Source organism: Dama dama, chromosome 4 (assembly GCF_033118175.1).
Source record: "Dama dama isolate Ldn47 chromosome 4, ASM3311817v1, whole genome shotgun sequence".
NCBI classification, from domain to species: domain Eukaryota; kingdom Metazoa; phylum Chordata; class Mammalia; order Artiodactyla; family Cervidae; genus Dama; species Dama dama.
In genome coordinates, this window is record NC_083684.1 from 58,495,087 (window position 1) to 58,519,000 (window position 23,914).

General features: G+C 43.8%; 1 protein-coding gene and 1 pseudogene across 2 annotated transcripts; both read left to right on the forward strand.

Moving 5' to 3' along the window:
* Nucleotides 1-1,691: 1,691 nt before the first annotated feature.
* On the forward strand, nucleotides 1,692-13,523 carry LOC133054527 (very-long-chain 3-oxoacyl-CoA reductase-B-like). 2 transcript variants are annotated; one of them, XM_061139590.1, is made up of 11 exons: nucleotides 1,692-1,945; nucleotides 2,275-2,321; nucleotides 6,388-6,463; nucleotides 6,726-6,836; nucleotides 7,007-7,074; nucleotides 10,981-11,025; nucleotides 11,252-11,286; nucleotides 11,508-11,589; nucleotides 12,103-12,168; nucleotides 12,687-12,836; nucleotides 13,026-13,523. In XM_061139590.1, the coding sequence occupies exons 1-11, from the start codon at nucleotides 1,786-1,788 to the stop codon at nucleotides 13,131-13,133; spliced, it is 948 nt and encodes a 315-aa protein (XP_060995573.1). In that variant the 5' UTR covers nucleotides 1,692-1,785; the 3' UTR covers nucleotides 13,134-13,523. The 2 variants fall into 2 exon arrangements, with proteins under 2 accessions (XP_060995573.1, XP_060995574.1); XM_061139591.1 differs by lacking the exon at nucleotides 1,692-1,945 and adding an exon at nucleotides 1,987-2,183.
* Nucleotides 13,524-13,664: 141 nt separating this feature from the next.
* Nucleotides 13,665-20,908, forward strand: LOC133055117 (retinoblastoma-like protein 1; annotated as a pseudogene).
* The last annotated feature ends 3,006 nt before the right edge of the window (nucleotides 20,909-23,914 follow it).

Below are 23,914 nucleotides of genomic sequence, written 5' to 3' on the forward strand. Positions count from 1 at the left end.
GAAAAAAGGATCTTTTCAGCAAAGAAATTCATTGTTTGAGTCAAGGCTAGCCTCCTAAGGGGATGGAAGGGCTTATTGGGTGGATTACCTCACTAGCATTGCTGATTCATTGGACATGAACCTGGGCCAACTCCGGGAGATGGTGAGGGACAGAGAAGCCTGGCATGCTGCAGTCCACAGGGTTGCGGAGAATCGGACTCGACTTGGCGACTGAACAGCAGCAAGCCTCACTAGTACCAATCAGGCGATCCTAGGTTGAATAGCTAAAGGTTACGTTCTGGTGGGGTTGAAACTACCATTAAGTTAGTTATTAAATCTTGTTTTGTTGACCTGAGGGTTAGCACAACTGACTCCATTTTGGGACCCGTTTTCTTCTTTTTATCAGAGGTGATGAAATAGCTCTAGGGTGTGGTGACAGTTGCACAATCTTGTGAGTGCACCTAATGTCACTGAATTATATCTAAACTTTAAAAGGATTAAAATGGTAAAATTTATGTTATGTATATTTATTTTACCACAGCAATCATGTCTGACTCTGAAACCCATGGACTGTAGACTGCTCAGCTCCTCTGTCCATGGGATTCTCCAGGCAAGAATACTGGAGTGGGTAACTATTCCTTTCTCCAGGGGATCTTCCCAACCTAGGGATCAAACCAGGTCTCCTGCATTGCAGGCGGATTCTTTACTGTCTGACCTACCAGGGAAGCCCATTATTAAATAATAATACTATTTATTATTATAAATAATAACTATAATTTATGTTATTAAAGAATAGCCATAATTATTAGATGATAATTACAATTTATTATTGTGAAATAATTGCTTTCAAATTGTGGCGCTGGAGAAGACTCCTGAGAGTTCCTTGGACTGCAAGGAGATCAAACCTGTCAATTCTAAAGGAAATTGATCCTGAATATTCGTTGGAAGAACTGTTTCTAAAGCTGAAACTCTAGTACTTTGGCCACCTGATGCAAAGAGCTGACTCACTGGAAAAGACCCTGATGCTGGGAAAGATTGAAGGCAAAAGGAGAAGGAGGCAACAGAGGATGAGATGGTTGGATAGCATCACCAACTCAGTGGACGTGAATCTGAGCAAACTCCAGTAGATAGTGGAGGACAGAGAAGCCTAGCATGCCATAGTCCATGGGGTGGCAAAGAGTTAGACACAACTTCGGGACTGAACAACAAATTAATCAATAATAAATGCGAAGAACAATGAAAAAACCAGAATTTGCAAAGGAGAAGTGAGGACAAAGGTCACATAGAGCCATTGTAAGGCCTCTGGCTTTTTTACGGCGCCCCCCACCCCTCGCCCCCGGCAGATGAGTTGTAGGTGAGGTTCTTCTAGCAAACTGTGTTGACAAAACCCCCGTCGGACACAACTTGGCGCCTGAACAACCACGTGATTGGTCACACGTTTAAGTTCTGGCTTTCACTCACCAACAGCGAGATTGAGTTCAGTGACCCAAATGGAGGTCATCTGTGGGTACCCTTTGCCCAGTTCTGTGGGTTGAGTGGGGGCTGGATGTATGCTGGCTGTGCGGGCGTTGGGAGTGGACTTTGAACTCAGGTGCGGACCCATCAAGGGGCGGTGCTAAGCCCATGGGCGTGGCTGTTGGTTAGACTAAACCCCCATTGGGCGTAGCTAGAGAGAGGGGCGGGGTGGAGTGCTTGACTGGCAGTGTGGGCGGGGCTAACGCGGCTCGGGCAGGCCAGGCTTCTTATAGCCGCCCCCGGAAAAACCCCCTTGGTCCTAGGTCGGGTGATCTGTTGGTTGGGGTTGTGATGGAGTCGGAGTGGGATGCTCTGAGAGTGCTGGGAGCGGTTACAGCCCTGTTCCTGCTGCTGTGGGCGACCTGGGCTGTGGGCTCCACAGTCTATGTTTACCTGCTGCCCCAGGTACGCCGGAGCAACCATTGGCTCCGGGCGCACGGGGCCTGGGCAGGTAAGAAAGGAGGGCTCTGCGCTAAGCAGGGAGAGGCGGGGCAGCAGGAACACGGGCAGATGACCGGTGAGGGCCCCCAGTCAGGGCAGACGCCAGGGACCCCTGGAAGCATCACAGGTGAAGGCTGGATTTGTATGAAGTCCTCCAACCTGTCCGAGGTGTCAGAGCCCCTCGCCGATGAAAGAGGAGGATGAAAACCAGGAGGGTTGGGTCTCAGTGAAGGCGGTTTCCAGACAAGGTGCAAAAAGGGACAAGAGGGACACGGAGTGGATGACGGGGGTAGGATAGGGTGGGGATCCCCTCCTGCCCTTTCCTCCTCTCCTTTCTAGTGGTGACAGGAGCCACCAGCGGCATCGGCAAGGCTTACGCACGTGAGGTGAGCCAGGGCTTGGGGTGGGTGGTGGGAGGGCTTCTGTTTGCCTGTTGTCAGCTAACTCTATCAGACTGAGAATGGTGTGCCCTCTCTGGTTCCCGCAGACATCCTCTCCAGGGAGCCTTTCCTCTGCTCGCCAGGGTGGGGGCAGGTGTCTGCACTGGGCTTCTTCTGATTTATTCATTCAAAACATATTTATATAGCACCTCCATGCACCAGGCATCTTCTAGATGCTAGGGGGTACAACAGTAAACAAAATAGATTTTTTTTAAAAAATCGAAAGACTTTGTCTTCTCAGAGCTTATATTGTAGTGAAGGGAGATAGGTGTAAGATAAACAAATGAAATGTATAGTGTATCCAGTACTGGAATAGTTGCCACTTCCTTCTCCAGGGGGTCTTCCTGACCCAGGATTGAACCCAGGTCTCCTGCACTGCAGGTGTTTTCTCTACTGCTTGAGCCACCAGGGAAACCCATCAAATGGTTATAAGAGTTAAAGAGAGGGACTTCTGTGGTGATCTAGTGGTTAAGACTGTGCTTCCACTGCAGGGGGCAAGGATTCCATCTCTGGTCCCTGTCGGGGAACTAAGATCCCACAAGCCACACAGTGTGGCCATAAAAGGAAAGAAAAAAAATAGATTTAAAATTTAAAAAAGAGTTAAAGAGAAAAATAAATCAAGAAAGGAGAAGAGGTAGCCCTGGGGATGTGCAGGTTCCAATTTTTATATAGGGTAATCAAATATGTCACTGAGAAGGCAGCATTGAGCAAAGAGGAGAAGGAGATGAGGGATGGAGTCTTGTGAATACCTGGGAGAAGGAATTTCCAAGGAGAAGAAATTGCCAGTGCAAAGGCCCTGAGGTAGGGAGCATCACTTGTTGGAGAAGCAGGAAAAGGCCTGCTGTGATTGTATCAGAGTCACAGGGAGATAGGAGCATGAGGGCATGAGGGCAGAAATGCAATTTCTGGACAGATCATGGGGAATCTGGTAGGTTATTGTGGAGACTTTAACATCTACTGAGTGAGATGGGTTCTGAAGAGGGGTATGATACTATAGGGGGTGAGGATGCAAGCAGAGAGATCCTGCTTATGCAGGCTCTTGCAAAATCCAAGCAAGAGATCTTGATGACTCATCCAAGTGTGATAGCATCGTGGCATGAGAAGTACTTGCATTTTGGTTTTATTGAATTATCGACTCATTTATTTTGGCTGCGCCAGGTCTTAGTTGTGGCACAGGGAATCTTTGATCTTCCTTGCAGCATGCTGCATCTTTTAGTTGTGGCATAAGAGATCTAGTTCGCTGACCAGGAATCAAACCTGGGCCCCCTGCCTTGGGAGCACAGAGTCTTAGCCACTGGGCCACCAGAGAAGTCCCAAATTTTGGATTGATTTTGACGTTAGTACTCATGGATTCTTTACCAGTTAAGCCACAAGGGAAGCCCAGGAATACTGGAGTGGGTAGCATATCCCTTCTCCAGCAGATCTTCCCAACCCAGGAATCGAATCAGGGTCTCCTGCATTACAGGCGGATTCTTTTTTTTAACCAACTGAGCTATAAAGGAAGGCTTGTACTGATAAGATTTATTCTAAAGATTGGATATAGAGTATGACTCCAAACCTCTGACCTTATATAAACTGAAAATTTGCTAAACCCACTTAGTTCTTGTAACCATTTTGTAGATTTCTTGAGATTTTCTATGTAGACAGACATGTCATCCGTGTACAGAGACAATGTTATTTCTTCTTTCCAATCTGCATACATTTTATTTCTTTTCTCTGCCTTATTGTACTGCCCAGGAAATTAAATAGGACATTTAGAGAAGTGGTAAGAGGTAACATCCTTGCTTTGTTCCTGTTCTTAGAGGAAAAGCATTCAGTTTTCAACTATTCAGCATAATGTTAGGTTTTTAAAATTCATGTATGTGTGTGTGTATGTATTTATATGATCTTTATAAGGTCAAGAGAGGCCCTTTCTATACCTAGGTTGCTAAGAGTTTTGTTGTTTTTTTTTTTTTATCATGGATAGTTGACTTTTGTCAAGTATTTTTTCTGTCTGTTGATGTGATCATATGGTTTTCCTTCTTTAGTCTGATTATATGGTAAATTATATCAATTGATTTTGCAAAGGTTGAACTGACCCTGCATTCCTGCAATAAACCCCAGCTTGAGCATTACCTCTTATCCTTTTTCTGTATTGCTGGACTTGATTTACTCATATTTCACTGAGAATTTTTGTGTCTAAGTTTATGAGGGATATTAGTTTGTAGTTTTCTTGTCATCTTTGTTTGATTTTTGCTATTAAGATAATGTTGACCTCATAAAATAGATTACTTATAGGATTTGTGACCAGAATACCTCAAAGAATGGAGCTGCCATTACTGCAATGGAGTTGAACTGAGGGGAGGACCAGATTTGGGGAAAGTGGAAAGGAGTCTAGTTTTTGACATTCTAAGTTTGACATTTTGGGCATTCTATCTTCCTTGGTGGCTCAGATGATAAAAGAGTCTGCCCACAATGCGGGAGACCCAGGTTTGATCCCTGGGTCGGGAAGATCCCCTGGAATAGGAAATGGCAACCTCCAGTGTTCTTGCCTGGGAAATCCCATGGACAGAGGAGCCTGGCAGGCTATAGTCCATGGGGTCGCAAAGAGTTGGACACGGCTGAGCGACTAACACACACATTTGAGATACCAGTTAGGTATCCAAGTTGTGAAGTTCCAGAAGTTGGAAATGCCATTCTGGAGTTCAGAATGGGTGGAGACAGAAATTGAAGCATCATCATCATAGCAATGCCATTTAAAGTCCTAAGACTAGGGGGCCTCCCTGGTGGTCCAGAGGTAAAGAATCCATTTGCTAGTGCAGGAGACATGAGTTTGATCCCTGGTCTGGGAAGATCTCACATGCTGAGGAGCAGCTAAGTCCATGTTCCACAACTACTGAGCCTGTGCCCTAGAGCCTGGGAGCCACAAGTAATGAGCCCATATCCTGCAACTACTGAGGCCCATGCGCCTACAGCCCATGCTCTCCAACAAGAGAAGCCACCACGAAGAGAAACCCGAGCACTGCAACTAGAGAGTAGCCCCCACCTGCCACCACTAGAGAAAAGCCCACACAACGATGAAGACCCAGCACAGCCAAAAATAAATAAATACATAATATTAAAAAAATAAAGTCCCAGTACTAGATGAGATGCCCATGGTAGTGGGTGTGGATGGAGAAGGGGAGTACAGTCTGAATCACCCCAAAGTGCTCCCTGGAGCACTCAAAGTTAAGAAGCACAGAAGATGAGGCACAAGAACTGAGCCAGAGCAGGAGGGAAACCAAGGTTGGAAGAGATGTCTTGGAAGCCAGGGAAAGAATGTTGCCTGGAGGAGGGGTGATGAACGTGTCAGCTACTGCTTCGAGGTGCTGAGAACAGCACTGGGTTTACCATCGTGGAAGTTACTGTTGACCAGAGTGGTTTGGGTGGCACAGTAGGGGCGGGAGTCCAACTGGAGTGGGTACAAGCGGGCTTGGGAGAGAGCCAGGGTAAGCAGTTCTTAGAATGTTGAGTAAAGTGGGGTAGCGTGATGAGAAATGGGGCAACACCTGAACAGAGAAGACCTTCTGGCAAGTCTGCAGGTTGAATGGGAATCATCCAGAAAAGAGAGACCGTGATGCAGGGGGAAGATGGGCGAAAGCTGCAGCGATGTCCCTGAGTAGGGACGAAGGCAGGGGAGACGAGTTGTTGTTTAGTCACTAAGTCATGTCCGACTCTCTTGTGACCCCATGTACTGTAGCTCTCCAGGCCCCTCTGTCCATGGGATTTCCCAGGCAAGAATACTTCATTCAGTGCACCCTGGACTGTATGCTGTCCTTTAAGCTAGCCAGCCTTTGTGCAAGGGCCTCTGCACTTGGTATTCCTCCTGCCTGGAATACTCTGACCCCAGAATGCATGCTCCAGAATGCATGCGAGGGCCAACTTCCCTTATTTCTCTTTTGTTCACCTCTGCATCGGCAGCGCCTACAACAGCGTAGCACACAGTAAATATTTGTGGCTTTCGTGAATAAATAAACGAATGCATTTCCTGCAGCTCGCCCGGAGAGGTCTGAACGTCGTCCTCATCAGTCGAGACCTGAGCAAGTTGAAGCACGAGGCAAAGGAGATAGGTGAGTATAGGAAAGGAGGGGAGCTGGGAAACGCGGCCCTCCTGGCTCAAGGGCTGAGGTTTGACGGGGCGTGGTCGGGGCGTGGTCGAGGAGGGTGCACTGAGCAAGCTTCCGCTGCCTCTGGGGCCTCGGAAGGACCGGGTAAGGCTGAACTGAGACCGGAGTGAGGTGCAGGCAGAGATGAGTTACAGCCAAGAGCCTGGCTCCCACTCCGCCTACGCCCCTCGCCCCCCCCCCCCCCAACCCCTCCCACACTTCCCAGAGCGGCTTTACGGCAAAAGCACACGAGTGATTCAGGTGGATTTCACCGGGGGCTTGGAGATCTACGAGACCATTGAGGCAGGACTGAAGGACCTGGAGATCGGAGTATTGGGTATGTCCCCGTGCCCGTTGGGAGGAGCGCTGCTCTCAACCGCCCCGGGGCTCACCCCGACCCCGGAACACTCTCCTGGCCGCCCTCTCTGGCAGACACTCCCCTTTGCCCCCGCCCGGTGTCCCTGGGACTGTTGGAGTGAGACAAGCACTTTGTCCCTTCTCGTTCAGTAAACAACGTGGGCCAAAAATATGCACCCCACTTGGGTAAACTGCTCGACTGTGAGGACGTCGCCAAAGTGAGTAACACACGTCCGCGGGACCTCCGCCTTACACTGCTCCCTCTGTTGGAAAACCCCGCGCAGTACACTAGCCTGATTAAGTGTTTCGAGAGCTGGGAATCTATGCTTTCCTTCCATGGGGCGCCCTTCTGCAGTGCTCAACCAGAACCACTGTCTACATTGAATCTGGTCCTGCCCGTTTTATATTCTCCGGTGCTGACTTTCTGGAGAAATGGGGGACTTCCTTGGCGGTCCAGTGGTTAAGACTCCGTGCTTCCATTGAAGGGGGGCGTGGGTTCTGCCCCTGGTCAGGGAAATAAGATCCCACATAGCTGACAGTGTGGCCAAAACAAAGAGTAGGGGGCGGGGAATGAGCCACCTAGGAAAGTCAGCGCCTCAGTCTCATATCTATAAAATGGGAATCAATATTTTGTGCTGACCTTGTAGAGCTGATAAAACCATATCAGCTGATAAGACAACATAATGCAGGTAAACCTAAGTTGTGTGCTCCATATATGAGGGCTATTATTATTAGACATAGTCAAAACAGGAGATCAAGATGGCTTTTAAATTCTCTATTGTTAGTTCTTTTTCTAACCATGTTAGTTTAAGACGTGTGTTGTGGGAGTGAGTCTGGTAAAAGTATCTAAGGCCTTGATAAGACTAGGGAGTGGGGGCACTTTCCATCCCTCTTCTGATGTCTATGTGAGAAGCTTTCCCTGTCCCTTTTTCACATTACTAAAACTTTGCTACACACACAAAAATAAATAAATACATTCTAAATATTATTTCAAAAGAAATGCGTAAGGGAGTGGGAGGGAGGTCCAGGAGGGAGGGGATATATGTATACACAGAGCTGCTTCACTTCCTGGTACAGCAGAAATTAACACAACATTGTAAAGCAATTATGCTCCAATAAAAATTAACCTCTGACAATAGAAGTTGGGAAAAAAAAAAAAGAAGGCATAGGCTCATTTTAGAAAATGCAAGGAGAATCAGCCTGGGTATTCTGCCTCTGGTATTAGAGGAAGTTGTGGCTGAAGACTAACCCTGCAAATGAGAAGGAGTAGGAGAGCTGGATAAAACCGTTTTAAAATAACGGTTTGAAGACATCGACCTACTAAGGCAATGAGGAATTGTCGCATCAAGATTTGAGGGAAGAGAGAATCCAAGAGAGGTGAAATCTGACATTTGAAGCAACATTTCCCTTCCATGTGGATAGTGTTGGAGCTGCAACAAATAACATAGCACAAAGCTTTGGAAAATATCTCAGGTTTTAGGTTGGAATCCTGAACACTGTAATCCAGGAGTTAGGGTAAAGTAGGTTTCATAGGCCCTGGAAGAGGGCATGGCAACCCACTCCAGTATTCTTGCCTGAAGAATCCCATGGACAGAGGAGCCTGGTGGGCTACAGTCCGGGGGTTGCAAATACTTGGACATGACTGAGCGACTAAGCACAGCACAGCAGCAGGTTTCATAGGAACTGAAGCCAATTTTCAGATGATCTTAATTCCATTGGGATTATGTGGATGTGATATTTTAGCACCCCCTAGTTTAGCTACCTGGCAGACGCAAAACCAAACCATTTTTAGAGAAAAACGAGGTAGTCCAGAGACTCAAATTAGCAGTTCAATTTTTTAAATATTAAATATCCAGTGCTCAAAAAATATAATCAGGACTATTAGAAGAAAATTCATGACTGAACACAAGAGAAATAATAGATAATGTAACAAGGTCCACATGGAGCCAGGGTAATAGAAATATCAGCATAAATTTTTTAAAAATTGTGACATATAACATAAAACTTGCCATTTTAACCATTTTAAAGTGTGCAGCTCAGTGGCATTAAATACATTCACAGTGTAGTACAGCTCTCACCACTGTGTATTTCCAAAACTTTTCCATCATCCCGAACAGAAACTCATTAAGCAGTATAAGTTAAATACAGGACCTGTAAGTTAAACAGGTCCTAGTAAGCAGTATCTCCACATTCTTCCCTATTCCCTGGTAGCATCTATTTCTACTTTCTGTGTCTATGAGCTTGCTAATTCTAGATACCTCATACAGGAGAAATCACAGAATAGTTTTCCTTTGGTGTCTGGCTTATTTCAGTTAGTATAATGTTTTCAACTTCATCTGTGTTGTTAGCAAATATCAGAACTTCATTCTTTTCTTTTTTTAAGTTATGGCAAATATATGTAACTTAAATTTTGTCATTTTGACTCTTATGTGTGCAGTCCAGTGGTATTGTGTACACTCAGATTGATGTGAAACAATGACCTCCATCCATCTCCAGAACTTTTTCAGCTCTCTACCTGTTGAATAGTAACCCCCAATTCCTAACTACCTGCAGATCCTGGAAACTACCATTCTGTCTCTATGAATTTGACTATTCTAGGTGCCTCATGTAAGTGGAATCATACCGTATTTATTCTTTTGGGCCTTGTTTGTTTCGCTTAGCATAGTATTTTCAGGGTCCATCCATGTCACAGCCTGAGTCCCAATTTTCTTCCTTTTTAAGGCTGAATAATATTCCATCATACGTATTAATATATATTACCCTTTATCTCTTTATCTGTTGACAGACACTTGGATTGTTTCCACCTATTGGCTGTTGTGAATAATGCTTCTATGAACTATTGAGGTACCAATATCTGTTTGGGTACCTGCTTTTTATTCCCCAAACTTTAAACTTTTTCTTTTGTATTGGGGTATAGCTGATTAGCAATGTTGTGGTAGTTTCAGGTGAACAGTGAAGGGACTCGGCCATACATATACATGTATCTATTCTCCCCCAAAATCCCTTCCCATTCAAGCTGGCACGTAACATTGAACAGAGTTCCATATGCTATACGATAGGTCCTTGTTGGTTATCCATTTTAAATACAGCAGTGTTGGGTACCTGCTTTTAATTCATTTGGGCATATACCCAGAAGTAGAAATGATGGATGCAAGATTAGTCTGGCTAATATCAGGGTCCCTTGAGATTCCATATGAATTTTGGGCAGGATTTTTCTTTCTGCAAAAAATGCTACTAGGATTTTAGTAGCAATTGCATTGAATCTTTTAAAAAATATTTATTTTATTTATTTATTTGGCTGTGCTGGGTCTTAGTTGCGGCTGTGGGATCTTTTAGTTTGGCCTGTGGGTTCTAGTTCCCTGACCAGGGATGGAACCTAGCCCCCTGTATTGCAAGTGTAGAGACTTAGCCACTGGACCACCAGGGAAGTCCCAATACTTCCTTTATGTGGGTAGAAGCTAAAGATTTGTGTTCAGTTTTTGCTCTAAGATTTGTGTACTTTGGTATGTATATGGTATGCATTTATAAAAAGTTTATTGATCAGAAAATCCAAAGAGAGAAGTTTATGAAATGAAGGTGAAAATCTTCTTTCTCCCTTCAATCTTATTCCCCAAAAGTGCTCCCCAGTTTAAAATAGTGATAGGTTTTTCTCTCTATGCCTACAGAAGGATGTATATGTAATTTTTATCCAAATGGCGGCAGCCTATTGTTCTTTATGTTTCACAAGTAGGCATGTATCTTGGGGATCATTTTAATCAGAATAATTAGCTGATCCATTCTTTTTACTTGTTGTTCAGTGGTCTATCCATGGGCTACCCAGTGTTTATTTAGTCATCCCAGTATTGATGGATATTCAGGATGTTTCCTGGCATATCTGACTACAAATTGTGTTATAATGTGTATTTTTGGACATATGCATTCCCCACATATGTGAGTATCTTAGAAAGGAATACACTTCCAGAAGGGGAGTCAATGCATCGAGGTTTATGTGTATTTAAATTCTAGTAGATGTAACTTTTAAAAACTGTGTTCCACATTAAAAGAAAAGTAAGCTAGAAAATATGGGAGTTGTGGCAGAGTTGTGGTGAAGGAAAGGACTGATGGGTTCCATTTTCTTCCCCTAGAAACTCCAGGATATTATTAACTGCAACATGATGTCTGTGGCCCAGGTGAGTCAGGGCTAGGAGGGACTGGGTTCAGTGTCAGCGGAGCTCTGACCACTCTGGGTGGTCCTCAATATCCCCCAGTACTGGACTTGGCATGGAGGAAGTGCTAGTGGAATAGTCCCTGATGGAAAGTAGGGGGATAGGAGGGAACTTGAGGAGGGGCAGGAGTCTGGGCAGGTGAAAGCAGAGGAAAGAAGGAAAGACAGGATCCTCTTCATTCCTCCTGCAGATGACTAGAATCCTCCTGCCCCGAATGGTTAGCAGGTAAGAGGCAGTCTCTTTTGTCTTTCACTCTGGATCTTTCCCCATCCAACCTCTGGCTATTTCTATTCCCCAGCTCTCCCATTCACATTTCCAACTCTTCCCTAGTTCTCTGATCTTTCTGATTAGCACAGAAACTAAAGGGTGGGGAGGTGGGTAAATCCCTGAGACCCTCTCTTCCCCATTGGCAGTGACTGCTTTCCAATTAATGCTTCCTCCTGCAGGGGCAAAGGCATCATCATCAACATATCTTCAGTAGCTGACAGGAAGCCCTACCCATATATAGCAGTGTATGCGGCTACCAAGGTACCCAGACCCACAGACCAGGCACAGGCTGGCTGCTATGCTGTCATTCCTACAGTAGCCCTTAATTCTGGCCCTGAAGGTTATGGCGGAAAAGACCCAAATGCGTGTGTGTGTGTGTGTGTGTGTGTGTGTGATATGTATCACCAAAGTCTGAGGCTATTAATAGGTCAGATATCTGGGGCACAGTCCAGTGGGCAAGTCAGATTCTGTGTTCTTTTTCTAAGAGAAAAGAAAGCTAGGATTTCGAGAACCGGTGAGGTGGGAGGAGGTCAGGGAATACACAGAGACTGGCGCAGCTGGAATGGAGAGTGAGTGCATGGGAACAAAAGGAGGGCTTAGAGCAAAGAAACTTTCGGGTGTTAAGGTGAGAACTTGAGCCGTGAGGGAGGGGCCCCTCCGGGAGGGAGCGGGGAATGTTCTAGGATCCGGGACAGCATGCCGGGACAGGGGGCGGGCTGGAGGACTCCACGCGGAAAGCTCGTGGTCCTGGGACCCTCCTCTCCTTCTCCGCAGGCCTTTGTGCGAAGCTTCTCCGTGGCCGTGGGCACAGAGTACCGCTCCAAAGGTGTCATCGTGCAGGTGCCTGACTCCGGAGGGAAGGAGCTCGAGAGGGACAGGAGTGGCAACTCACGAGGGGGGTGTGGGCTCTGAGGGAGGAGGAGCTTGGATTCAGTGGAGGCTCCTAGGAGCAGCGGCGGGCTCGGAATGAGGTGGCGGTGAGGTCTGAACGAGGACCGCGACTCAGTCTCAAAGAGCTTCGGTGGATGTAAATCAACTATACTTCAGTAAAATTTAAGAAAGGAAGGGAAGGGAGGGGGGGTAAGGGAAAAAAAGAGGGAGAGAGAAGGGAGGAAGGAAGGAAAAGAGAGGGAAAGAGGGAAGAAGGTAGGAAGAACCTTTTTTAAAAAAAAGCTTCCGTGGCGCGAAAGTCGCAAGGGGTGGGTTCTCGAGGGAGCGTGGCCCGAGAGGCGTGGTCAGCGCCTATCTGGGGGCGTGGTCCGCAAGAGGGGTGGGATTCAGGGATTCTTGGAGAGGGCCCTGGTGCTTAGGCTTGGGAGGGAAGGGAGTTCTTATCTTGACCCCTTTCCTACCTGCAGACAGTGAGCCCCTTTTTGGTTGAAACAAATATGACCTACCCCTTGAAAAAGGGACTGCTCATGGTGAGCGCCGAAGACTTCGCTCGGCAAGCATTAGACACGCTTGGCCTCACTTCCGAAACCACCGGGTGCCTCAGCCACGCTGTGCAGGTGCTTTCCTGAGGGCAGTCCTAGGGTGCGAGCTGATGGGACAGCCCCTGGTGTGGGTCCACTAGTCCTCAGAAGCGGGGAGACGGACAGAGAAGGGGAGGGCCCCCAGCCCGGGCTGGGGAGCCGGGAGAGGAGAGGAGGGACTCAAGAATGGGGCGTGTCTTGATCCTTGGTACCTCTCCTTCCCAGGATTTCCTGCTGACCATGCTCCTGCCCAGTTGGCTTTTTGCCAGTCCTAGGGGATTTTCTCTGTTGGAGAGATGTAATGTAGCAGGGTTCCTTTCTGAAAGAACTTGACTAAAGGCCCTGAAGGCGTGACCGCGTGTCTGTCGACCCCGCCCCTTATCAGAGTCCTAAACCAGAACCGTTGTTAGGGAGAACTCCCACCGGACAAACAGGCCAGAGAAACGGAATTGGTCTCCCAAATACCCGGACATTAGTGACAACTGCAGCATCTCAAATCTCTGGCAGAAAGATGGAGCTCTTAATATGTGCCGCTAAGACTAGATAGACATTTGGAGGAAACCAAATACACACACACACACACATATGTATAAATATAGCTTGAGCAATGATGGCTGCACAACTTTGTGAAATACTTAAACCCACTAAATTGTACACAATTAAAAAGGGTGAATTTTATGGTATGTGAATTAAATCTCAATAAAAATACTTTTAAAACAGAGATCCCCTGTGTATGTATATATATATACATTTATGTATAAAGTTGGATTTAGTTCTCACACCATGTACCTGCATAAACTCCAAATGAATTAGAAATCCCTAAATCGCTGTGTGAAAGTGGAAACACATCAACTAGAAGAATCCATGAATGAATTTCTTTCCATCTTGGAAGTGGGAGAATCTTTTATTATTAATACTGAAAATTAAAAGCAGCAAAAAAATTATTGAACTGTAGTTAATGACATACAGGCTGAATTATTTAGGAAAAGTGTACTGATGTCTGCAATTTACTTTGAAATGCATTGAAAAGTTAGATGGATAGAGTGAATAGAAATACGGTTAGACAAGTGTGGCAAAATGTTAGTAACAGACACATGTACATCTCTTTCAACTTTCCTGCATGTTTGAAATTTTCCATAATAAAATGTTGGGAGAAATCCAGGAGCAATAAAATTAAATTTATAAATAAAACGACTTAAGCAGATTTAGAAGTCACTTAAGATGATATACTTTTTATCACATTTCCGGTGAAGGACAGGCTCGGAACCCTGGGGAAGAAACGGACTTTTTTGAGGCGAAGCGCGGATGTAGACCATCGAAGAGCCGTCGTGCTGCGACTTAGGAGTTTCGTGCGCTTTGGTGCGGGTGGTTGTGGGTAGCGCTCAGTGGAAGGAAGACAAACAAGGACGGGCGCCATGCTGAGGCAGGTGGCGGTGGTCGCGCGATCTCAGAGGCGCTGCAGGTCTTGTGTCGGGAGCTGAACCTGGACGAGGGCGCACAAGCTGACTCCGCAGCCATCCAGGACATCTACAGCTGAGAGGAAGTTACACACTGGTCGGCTTGTTCATTATCCGTCGCCTGCCTCAAAAGCATTATCCCCACAGTTGGAAACCGTACCTTAGGAGGAAATTAAGCCAAACACAATTTTGAGATGTCTACTGTAATTTTCAAAAAATTTGAGCCAATTAAAAAAAAAATTTTTTTTGAGTCAATTTTTAAAGATGTGTTTCAAAGTCCGTATGAACAGCCACCAAAGTTACCACGAAGCAGGAAGCAGAGGATTCCTTGCCGTGTTAAGGAGCTTTTTAATTTCTTTTGGACACTTTGTTTATACTGAGGATAATTTTCATATGATTGGAGATGATTTATTAAACTCTTATCATATCCTTCTGTGCTGCTTGGATCTGATTTTCGCCAGTGACATATGCCCAAATAGACGAGACTCCTTGAATTCATCTTTAAAGGTTTACCATCCTGATTTTCATACTGCTGATTTTAGAGCTTCTGTGTAGACTTGCTGCATCACTGCTGTGCTGTGTGAACTATAGCCAGAGGGATAAAGGAGCGCTGCTTTAAGCAGTATGTTTCAAAACTATTTGACAGGAAGATTTTAAAGGAGAGAATGCCGCCTCGGCCTTTCCAGTTTACTAACAATAGCAGAACAGTCAACACGGAGTGTGAAGAGTATGTTTTAACTGTTGGTGGTTATGATGAGAAGCTCTTGGGGAACACATGCAAAAGAGGAAATTGACACCTGCACAGTTTGCTGGTGATGCCCTGTTCGGGAAACTGACAACCCAGACTACTGTGGAGTGTAACCTTCAACAAAACTTTGAAACAAACTAACATTATTTATACCTTCTACCCCACTGACAGGACAGCAGTATTTAAGAGAAAAAGCAGCAGTCATCAACTCCTGTTGCTTCCGTCACTCAAAGTGTGAGCTGATTACAGAGTATTGTGGCTGGATTGAAAAATGTACCAAGTAATCAACTTATAAATATTTTTGAGTCTTGTTTGTGTAATCCTAGGGAAAACATAATGAAAATAGAGAGACTCTGCCAACACTATACTCAATCAACAGATGAACAGCCAGAATCTTGCATAGACTTTGCTATAAACAAACAGGAGCTTGCAGAAATTTTATATTATAAAATATTAGAAACCACAATGGTTCAGGCAACACAAAGACTTCATGGAATAGACATGTCAGTTATTTTAGAGCAGGATATATATATTTCATCATTCCTTGATGGCCTGTTGCTTGGAAATTGTCCTCTTTGCCTATAGCTCACTTCATACTTTTCCCTGGATTACTGAAGTTTTTAATCTGTGGCCATTTTATTTTTATAAGGTTATAGAGGTGGTGGAGTGACAGTGGAAACAGTGACAGACTATTTTCTTGGGCTCCAAAATCACTGCAGATGGTGACTGCAGCCATGAAATTAAAGGATGCTTGCTCCTTGGAAGAAAAACTATGACAAACCTAGACAGCATATTAAAAAGCAAAGACATTACTTTGCTGACAAAGGTCTATCTAGTCAAAGCTATGGTTTTTCCAGTAATCATGTATGGATGTGAGAGTTGGACCATAAAGGAAGCTGAGCGCCTAAGAACTGGTGCTTTTGAACTGTGGTGTTGGAGAAGATTCTTGGGAATCCCTTGAACTGCAAGGAGATCAAACCAGTCAGTCCTAAAGGAAATCAGTCCTTTGGAAGGACTGATGCTGAAGCTGAAACTCCAGTATTTTGGCCACCTGATGCGGAGAACTGACTCATTGGAAAAGACCCTGACTCGGGGAAAGATTGAAGGCAGGAGGAGAAGGGGATGACAGAGGATGAGATGGTTGGATGGTATCACCAATTTGATGGACATGAGTTTGAGCAAGCTCTGGGAGTTGGTGATGGACAGGGAAGCCTGGCATGCTGCAGTCCATGGGGTCACAAAGAGTCGGACACGACTGAGCGACTGAACTGAACTGATAGAGGTGGTGATCTGCTCAGAAGAGGGACTCTGCAGGGACGTGGTGAAACGCCTGAACAGCGTCGAAGAACAGATTTTAGAAAATTTAGTGTGGAGTCATGATCTGCACTGTGGGAGGCTCTCCATGCTTCTGCAAAGTTCCTACCTGTGAAGAAGTTATATTCCCAAATAATTTTGAAACAGGAGGTGGGAGAAATGTACAAGGACATCTTTCCCATGATGCCAGTGTCTCCTGTAAAGAATCCAAGGGTCAAAGAAATTTGGAGTGACAGTGGAAGTCTTCAAAAGGGTAGGGAACTGTTGTCTCCAATTTCTGTCCATGAACGCTACAGTTCTATGGCTGGGAGTGCTAAGAGACTTTTTGGGGAAGACTCCCCCCAAAGGAAATGCTTAAGGACAGGATCATAACAGAGGGGCAAAAATTGAAATTTGCTCCTTCTTCAAGGATTACCGCTGAAAATATATCAATTTCACCCAGACAGAGTCTTCTGTTAACGGCCAGAGACATTGCATACAATCCAGCAAATGATGCTGGATCGATTACTGATATCACTGTTATGAGTTTCCATGAATGGGTCAGTCCTTACGCCAAGGAGTGCTCTGCTGTCTAAATTCAGTGCAGCACCTCTAAAAGTTTGAAAGACGTCAACAACGTGATAAGGCAAGGTGAGTAGAGAACCAAGAAATGGGCGATAGGGACTTCCCTGGTGGTCAGCAATTAAGACTCTGCCTCCAATGCAGGGGACACCGTTTCCATCCCTGGTTGGAGAACTAAGGTCTTACATGCCTTGGCCAAAAAATATAAAAGAAGCAAGCAATGGCTATTGATGGTGTAGAATCACCATCAAGAAAATGATGATGTGTTACTTAAATAACTGCAGGATGTTGTCAGTGAAAGAGCAGATCATTAGCTCCGCCCTATTTCTATGATAAAAGCACTTTCAGGATGTTTTGCAGAAAGTTGGGGCTCTGTTTTTCAAAACATTCAGCCCTTGTAAGTAGTAAATATCACTGAGTTACAAGAAAACTTGCATCAAAATTAAGCGGGATTTTTTTAAACATTTATCCAAAATGTAGTTGCAGGTATATTTGAGTTGGATTGCAAACAAATGTTTTAAATGCCTTCTAAACATGTTAATAGTCATAGTTTTTTTGTTTTTGTTTTTGGCCGCACCATGTGGCCTGAGGGTGTGGATCTTAGTTCCCTGATAAGGGATCAAACCCTTGCCTCCTGCAGTGGAAGCAGGAAGTCTTAACTCCTGGACCACCAGGGAAGTCCCAGAATTTTTTTTTTTCATTTATTTTTATTAGTTGGAGGCTAATTACTTCACAACATTGTAGTGGGTTTTGTCATACATTGAAAAGTCCCAGAATTTTTAACATATTTGTTCTTTGGATTTTTCAGATGAAGTAAGGAGAAACTTCATCATTTTCTAGCCCACTTTTTAAAATAATCAAATGTCTTCTTCTAGGCTTTATACCATGAGGGTGAATAATCTGTTTTTGGCCAGCATGCTTTGAGATGTTTATGTTCCCAGTTTAATGTTGAGCAGGAGTTGTGTCCCATAGCATCTAGGGCAGAGGAGATGCACCAGCCTGTCTTTGACCCAGCGTGGTAACTGTACATCCAGGTGCCAGGACCATTCTGGGCTGTCCAGACCCTTCTCATGCCCTTCCTGTCCTTGAATGGAGGTAGATTTATACCCGAACCCCCTCACTATCCCCCACGACTTACCCCCAACCCTAAACCCTCTTAGCCTGGTGTCACAACCTAGCAAGAGAGGTACTTGCTCCTTTTTAAAATTACTATCATTTTGTTTTCTAAGCCATTAGCTTAATTATATATGATTATATCATGTCATATAATTCTCAAAATAAGAAGCTGCTTCTCAAGCCAGTAGAATAAAATACAGAAAAGAGTTGTTAGAAACTAAATTTCCTATTAGTGAGATAACACCATGATAATAGGGGAGATGTTCTTTCTGAGGTCTTAATAGGACTGTTCATTCTCAGTGTCTAATTGATCTCCTAGGAATAGTTGAAACCTTTTCCAAAACCACAGTAATATCACCTCGTACCTTTTAATTAAACTATATACATCAATGAAACATCTGCATATTACTCCCCTCTCTTTGTTCTCAGCATCATTGCTACTTTGTAAGTTTCCCATTAGGGTTTTTATAAAGCAATTCCTTTTTTTTTCAAACTTTAAACTTTTATCTTGTATTAGGGTAGAGCTGATTAATGGATTTCCCTGGCAGCTCAGACAGTAAAGAGTCTGCCTGCAATGCAGGCGCCCCAGGTTCAGTCCCTGGGTCAGGAAGATCCTGTGGAAAAGGGAATGGCACCCCATTCCAGTATTCTTGCCTGGAGAATTTCATGGACAGAGGAGCCTGGTGGGCTACAGTCCATGGTGTTGCAAAGAGTCAGACACAGCTGAGCAACTAACACACGCACACACACATAGCTGATTAACAATGTTGTGATAGTTTCAGATGAACAGCAAGGAACTCAGCCATACGGACACAAGTATTCATTCTCCCCTAACCCCCCTCCCATCCAGACTGGTGTATTACATTGAGTAGAGTTTCATGTCATGTGCCTGTTCAGTAGTCCTTGTTGGTTATCCGTTTTGATCATAGCAGAGTGTATATGACCTTCCCAAACCCCCTCTTCTTTTTTTTTTTAATTATTTATTTGGCTGCACTGGTTGCTGTGTGAGGGCTTTCTCTAGTTGCAGTGTGATGCTTCTCATTGTGTTGGCGTCTCTTTGTTGTGGAGCAGTCTGTAGGTGTGGGGGTTTCAGTAGTTGTGGTTCCTGGGCTCTAGAGCACAGGCTTAATAGTTGTGGTACATGGGCTTAGCTGTCCTGCAGCAATGTGGAATCTTCCTGGACAAGGGATTGAACCTGTGTCTCCTGTATTAGCAGGCAGATTCTTAACTGCTGGACCACCAGGGAAGTCCCCCATTAGCGTGTGATCCCTGGGCCCCTTAAGGATGTTTTCCAGGGCTAGGGGTGCAGCTTTCCAAAGAATCAGTTGTTCAGTATTCACTTTTTCTAGTGTGTTTCCAGGATCTAGAAGGACTTGGATAAGTAGCTCTCAAATAATTTTGACAAAATGTTATCAAATTTACCATCTGAGTCACCAAGGAAACCCTATGTATGTTTATTAAATTGCACACCTTATTTTTTTAATGCAAAATATTTAACTCTAACCCTGGCTAATTTGAATTAGTCTAAGATTTGACTATGAATTAGTAATTACAACAGGAGTTTTATTGTTAAATTTTAAGAAGAAAAGTGACATTTTACTTTTCTGGAAATTACATCCTCATTTTTTGTGTAGTATCTACCTGTTTTATAAGCCAAATAACATCAAAGTCTACCTTGAATCCATATAAATATATATTATATTTTTATTACATCAGTTCAGTTCAGTTGCTCAGTCACGTCCGACTCTTTGTGACCCCGTAGACTGCAGCACGCCAGGCTTCCCTGTCCATCACCAACTCCCAGAGCTTGCTCAAGCTCATGTCCGTTGAATCAGTGATGCCATCCAACCATCTCATCCTCTGTCATCCCCTTCTCCTCCTGCCTTCAATCTTTCCCAGCTTCAGGGTCTTTCCTGAAGAATGAGTCAGTCCTTCGCATCAGGTGGCCAAAGTATTGGAGTTTCAGCTTCAGCATCAGTCCTTCCAATGACTATTCCAGGGTTGATTTCCTTTAGGACTGACTGGTTTGATCTCCTTGCTGTCCAAGGGGATCTTAAGAATTTTCTCCAGCACCACAGTTCAAAAGCATCAGTTCTTCGGCGCTCAGCTTCCTTTATGGCCCAACTGTCACATCCATACATGACTACCGGAAAAACCATAGCTTTGACTAGACAGACCTTTGTTGGTAAAATTACATATATATATAGGGCACACCAAATGGCTTGTGGGATCTTAATTCCCATACCAAGGATCAAACCTCGGTCCACAGCAGTGAAAGTGCTGACTCCTAACTGCTGGACCACCATGGAATTTCCAAATCTTTGTATATATTTTTATGTAGCTATAACTGTTGTGTCATTTTCATTGTTGTTATTAATGTGCAAAATGTAAATGAGCATTTGCACTTGTCTTTATAAGAAACTCTGGACATGTTTTCATCAGATTTCAAGACTGGATAGCAATGCACATAAAATAGTTAATAAAACATTGGAGTTTTGAGATTATTGAAAAAGATGATGGTGCTATAAACAAAGTAAAACTGTGACGACCTCAGAGAAAATATTTACAACTTATGTCACACACACAAAATGTGTACCTCTTATGTGCAGAAGAAATATATCACAGAGAAACAAATACGAGCCATCATTAACTGTATCAAAAGATATTCAGCTTCACTCATAATAAGAGCAACTCCAATGAAAACTACCCTGAAGTGGCATTCTTCACCTATGAAATTGGCCAAAATTTCTAAGGTGGAAAACACCTTCTCGTGCATTGCTGGTGGGCATGCAAAATGATACAAACTCCATGGGAGAAATCTGATGATAGCTAACTAACTGAACAACATATGTCTTTACTCTCAGACCTAGCAATGCCACTCCCAGGAATACACCTTGCAGACCCATCTCCACGAAAGAGCAAGCCCTCACCTTGGGGTCTAGCTTGAAAACCTTCAAAGGACAGAAACAGGTATCACAGGTGGGACCATTCTTAATTTTCTATTTTGAAAATTTTTAAGCCTATTTAAATTACAAGACTAGTGTCTTTGTTCACTGCTTCATCTAGATTCACTGCTCATTAATGTTTGTTTAACTTGCTTTTATTTCTCTCCGTGTATATGTGATGATGATGGTCATGGTGGTGCTGTTAATGAATGGACCATTTGAAAGTAATTTGAGACCTTATGATCCTTTACCCCTAAATGCTCTAGCAGGTAACTCCTAAGAACAAAGACATTGTTCTGACAACAACAATTCAGTGATTGAATTCAGGAAGCTTATAATTGACATACACTGTTTTTTTAAACAATAATTTTATTTATTTTTGACTGTGCTGGGTCTTTGTTGCTTGTTGGGCTTTTCTCTAATTGCAGAGAGTGGGGGCTACTCTCTAGTTGTGGTGCACAGGCTTCTCATTGCGGTGGCTTCTTCTGTTGCGGAGCATGGTCTGGAGAACTCTAGTAGTTGCAGCTCCCAGGCTTAGTTGCCTCAAGGAATGTGGGAGCTTCCTGGACCAGGGATGTGACCCATGTCCCTGGATTGGCAGGCGATTCTTAACCACTGGACCACCAGGGAAGCCATATATATATGGGAAGCCATATATATATATATCTTTTGAATAAATACCCAAGAGGATTCTGAATCACAGGGTAAATGTATATTCAACTTGACAAGAAAGTGCCAATCTGTTTTTCAAAGTGGGGGTACTATTGGGTTGGCCAAAAAATTTGTTTGGGTTTTTGCGTTACATCTTAAGGAAAAATCCAAACGAATTTATTGGCCAACCCAGTATTTTGGACTCCAACACTATGTGAGAGTTCTAGCTGCTGCATATTTTTCTAGTGTTTGGTATTACCTGTCTTTTAAAATTTTAGCCTTTCTAGAAGATGTATAGTCATATCTCTTTGTGGCATTAATTTGAAAATCCCTGGTGATTGTAAATGTTGACTGTCTTGATATGTTTGTTGGCCTTTAACATATCTTCTTTGGGGAAGTGTTCATGTCTTTTGCCCATTTTAAAGTTGGATTTAAAATTTGTTTTTCATTATTAAGTTGTAAAGATACTCTATATATTCTGATTTCAGCCAATTTGGTGGAAAACATGTTACACATATTTTCTCCCAGGTTGTGAGTTACAGTTTCATTTTCTTAATTTTGTCTTTTGAAGGACAGAAGTTTTAAGTTTTGTTAAGTCCCACTTATCTATTGTTTTTTTTTCCTTTTATGGTTAGTGCTTTTAGTGTCTTGTCTGAAAAAACCTTGCCTACCCCAAGTTTATGAAAATTTTCTCCAATTCTTTTTTTAGAAATTTTATAGTTTTAGAGTTTATATGCTAGGTCTATGATTATATGTTCGGTCTATGATTCATTTAAGGTAATTTTTGTGTGCACTGTGAACTGGGTTCAGTTTTATTCATGCAGATATTCAGTTGTTTCAGGATCATTTATTGAAAAGACCTTCCTCCCCTTGAATTATGCTACATGTTTATAGAAAATCAACTTTGGGTCTATTTGCACTATTGTGTTTGTATGGTATATATCCTTATTCCAATACCACACTGTCCTTTTTAAAGGTTTATTTACTTGTTTATGTGTGGCTGCACTGGGCCTTTATTGCTGGGCACAGGCCTTCTCCAGCTGCAGCGAGCGGGTGCTGCTCTCTAGTTGCAGTGTAAGGGCTTCCCACGGCCGCCGTTTCTCTTGTTGCAGAGCACAGGCTCTCGGAGCTCAGCCTTCCTTAGTTTCGGCACGTGCATGGGCTGCATAGCTGTGGCACGGAGGATTAGTCGTCCCTCAGCATGGGGGCTCTTCCGGGACCAGAGATCAAACCTGTGTCCCCTGTATTGGCAGACAGATTCTTTAACACTGAGCCACCAGAGACGCTCCAAGACCACACTGTCGTGATTACTGTAGCTTTAAAAACATTATTGAAGTATAGGTGATAAAGTGTTATAAATACATGTTCTTCTTCATATTCTTTTCCATTATGGTTTATCACAGCGTATTGAAAGTCACTCCCTGTGTTACACATTGTTGTGTAACCATCCTACATATATACTAAATTGCATCTGCTAATGCCAACCTCCCAGTCCTTCCCTCCTGCACCCCTCTTCCCCTTCGGCAACCATGTGTCTGCTCTCTATGTCTGTGAGTGTCTTTCACAGATATCTTCATTTGTGTCATATTTTAGATTCCACATATAAGTGACATGTCATTCTGACGTACGTCGCTTAGTATGATAATCCCTAGGTCCATCCATGCGGCTGCAGATGGCACTGGGTCATTCTTTTCGTGGCTGAGTAACATTCCCTCCTGTATATACAGTGCGTCTTCTTTACCCATTCACCTGTCGATGGGCATTTAGCTTGTTTCCATGTTTGGCTATTGTAAATCGTGCTGCTGTCAACACAGGAGTACATGTATCTTTTCAAATTATAATTTCTTAAAGCAGTGTCTTTTTTTTTTTTATATCCCACCTCTGGATCCCTGCTGTGAGCCCTGCCTGGGAGGTTGGGCCAGTTGTGTTGCAGCAGCGCTGGGGTGCCCTGGTGGGGCATGGTGGTGGTGGTTTGGTTGCTAAGTTGTGTCCGACTCTTGTGAGTTCATGGACTGTAGCCTGCCGGGCTCCTCTGACCATGGAATTCTCCAGGCCAGAATACTGGAGTGGGTTGCCATTTCCTTCTCCATTAAAGCAGTGCTTTTTTAGTTTTCAGTGAAAATTTACTCCTAATTTCACTCCCAGGTGAAATTTACTCCTATTATTATTTTGTATGCTTTTATAAATGGGATTATTTCTTAATTTCTCTTTTAGACTGTATATTGCTAGTGTATAGAAATACAACTGGTTTGTGTGTGATGATTTTATATCCTGCACACAGCTGAATTCATTTTTAGTTCTAATTTTTTTTTATTCTTTAGG